At 32.3% G+C, this 1,480-nt stretch overlaps 1 protein-coding gene across 2 annotated transcripts; it reads left to right on the top strand.

Annotated features, from left to right (window-relative positions):
- Positions 1-294: 294 nt before the first annotated feature.
- On the top strand, positions 295-904 carry LOC107683005 (protein arginine N-methyltransferase 7-like). Of its 2 annotated transcripts, XM_016479097.1 has the most exons (3): positions 295-465; positions 565-639; positions 749-904. In XM_016479097.1, the coding sequence occupies exons 1-3, from the start codon at positions 316-318 to the stop codon at positions 773-775; spliced, it is 252 nt and encodes an 83-aa protein (XP_016334583.1). In that variant the 5' UTR covers positions 295-315; the 3' UTR covers positions 776-904. The 2 variants fall into 2 exon arrangements, with proteins under 2 accessions (XP_016334583.1, XP_016334582.1); XM_016479096.1 differs by having other exon boundaries at positions 565-904.
- The last annotated feature ends 576 nt before the right edge of the window (positions 905-1,480 follow it).

Raw genomic sequence — 1,480 nt, forward strand, 5'->3', positions numbered from 1 at the left:
TAACTTTTATTCGGCAAGGATGTATTAAGGTACATTACCATTCAAAAGTTTGGGGTCAGTAAGATTTTTCTTTTTAAGTTTTATTAATGCAAAGGATGCATTAAGATGGTGTAAAGGGACAGTAAAAACATTTATAATGTTAATAAGTATTTCTATTTCAAATAAATGCTGTTGTTTTGAACTTTCTAATAATCAAATAATTCTGAAAAATGTATCAGTTTCCACAAGAATATTAAGCAGCACAACTGTTTTCAACGTTGATGATCATTCGAAATGTTATCAATAAGAAATGAAACTCTTCAGATTTCAGTGTTGATGGGAGAGCCATATTTCAGCACCAGTCTTCTGCCGTGGCACTCTCTGTTTTTCTGGTACTGCCGCACCGCTGTGGCGCAGCTGCTCCATCCCAATGCCACCATCCTGCCCCATGCTGCCACACTTTACATAGTCGCTGTTGAATTTCGGGTAAATAATTTTTTTGGATACTTGTCGGATATGCATTTTGTAGTATACATTTATAGACTAGCTGACTTCTGTATTAAACATTTCTGAATTTTGAATCAGGATCTGTGGCGAATCCGAGCTCCTTGTGGTACTTGCGAAGGCTTTGATGTCAGTCCAATGGATGAGATGATTCAGGTGAGTATTGGTTACAGGTTTAGGTCTGAACACGTGTTTTGAATAAGTAGATTGCGTGAAATTTGAATGCAGTTGATTAATATGCTTTTGTGATGAACTCCACCCACAGCAATCTTTGGATTACCGTGAATCCTGAGAGGCAGAGCCACATCCACTATGGGAATACCCATGTCGTGCTCTGACCAAACCATGGCCAGTTATGACATTTGACTTTATGCAATGTGTTCCTGAACAACCAATTAACAGTGACGGAACTGTGCCTTTCACGGGGTAATATGAACATATTACAATTATTATATTGCATAGAACATTATAAAATTATTAGAAAATAATTCTAATTGTATGTATAATAGAATCATTATATTATTACAAATATGTATGTATTCATTTAAAGCATAGATGTCAAATTCATTCGTGTTTTAGCACGAATTGTAAAATGTTAAAATAGTCATTCCTAATTTTATATTATAAACAAATATATTAGTATTAAAACTGTTCAAAAGTTTGCGGTAGGTAATATTTTTAAGAAGTCTCTTAGGCTCACCAGTGCTGATTTTATTTGATCAAAAATACAGTAAAAACAGCAATATTCTGGATTTTTTTTTGTATTATTATGATATAAAAGAACTTTCTATTTTAATTTTTTTTTTCTGTGATATCAAAACTGACTTCAGAAATCATTCTAATATGCTAATTTGCTGCTCAAGAAAAATGGTAATTTCTATATAGTCTTATCAATATTTCAAAACAGTGAAAATTCTGACACATTTCTTTCAAGATCTTGTTATAAAGTTATAAACAGCATTTATTTGAAATAGAAATCTTTTGTAACATAAATGTC

Source organism: Sinocyclocheilus anshuiensis, unplaced genomic scaffold, assembly GCF_001515605.1.
Source record: "Sinocyclocheilus anshuiensis isolate Anshui unplaced genomic scaffold, SAMN03320099.WGS_v1.1 C32797137, whole genome shotgun sequence".
Lineage (NCBI taxonomy): Eukaryota > Metazoa > Chordata > Actinopteri > Cypriniformes > Cyprinidae > Sinocyclocheilus > Sinocyclocheilus anshuiensis.

Coding starts and splice junctions, on each gene's coding strand:
- LOC107683005 (XM_016479096.1), top strand. CDS start 316: ATGGGAGAGCCATATTTCAGCACCAGTCTTCTGCCGTGGCACTCTCTG. Junction 466..564: donor TAGTCGCTGTTGAATTTCGG/GTAAATAATTTT, acceptor ATTTTGAATCAG/GATCTGTGGCGAATCCGAGC.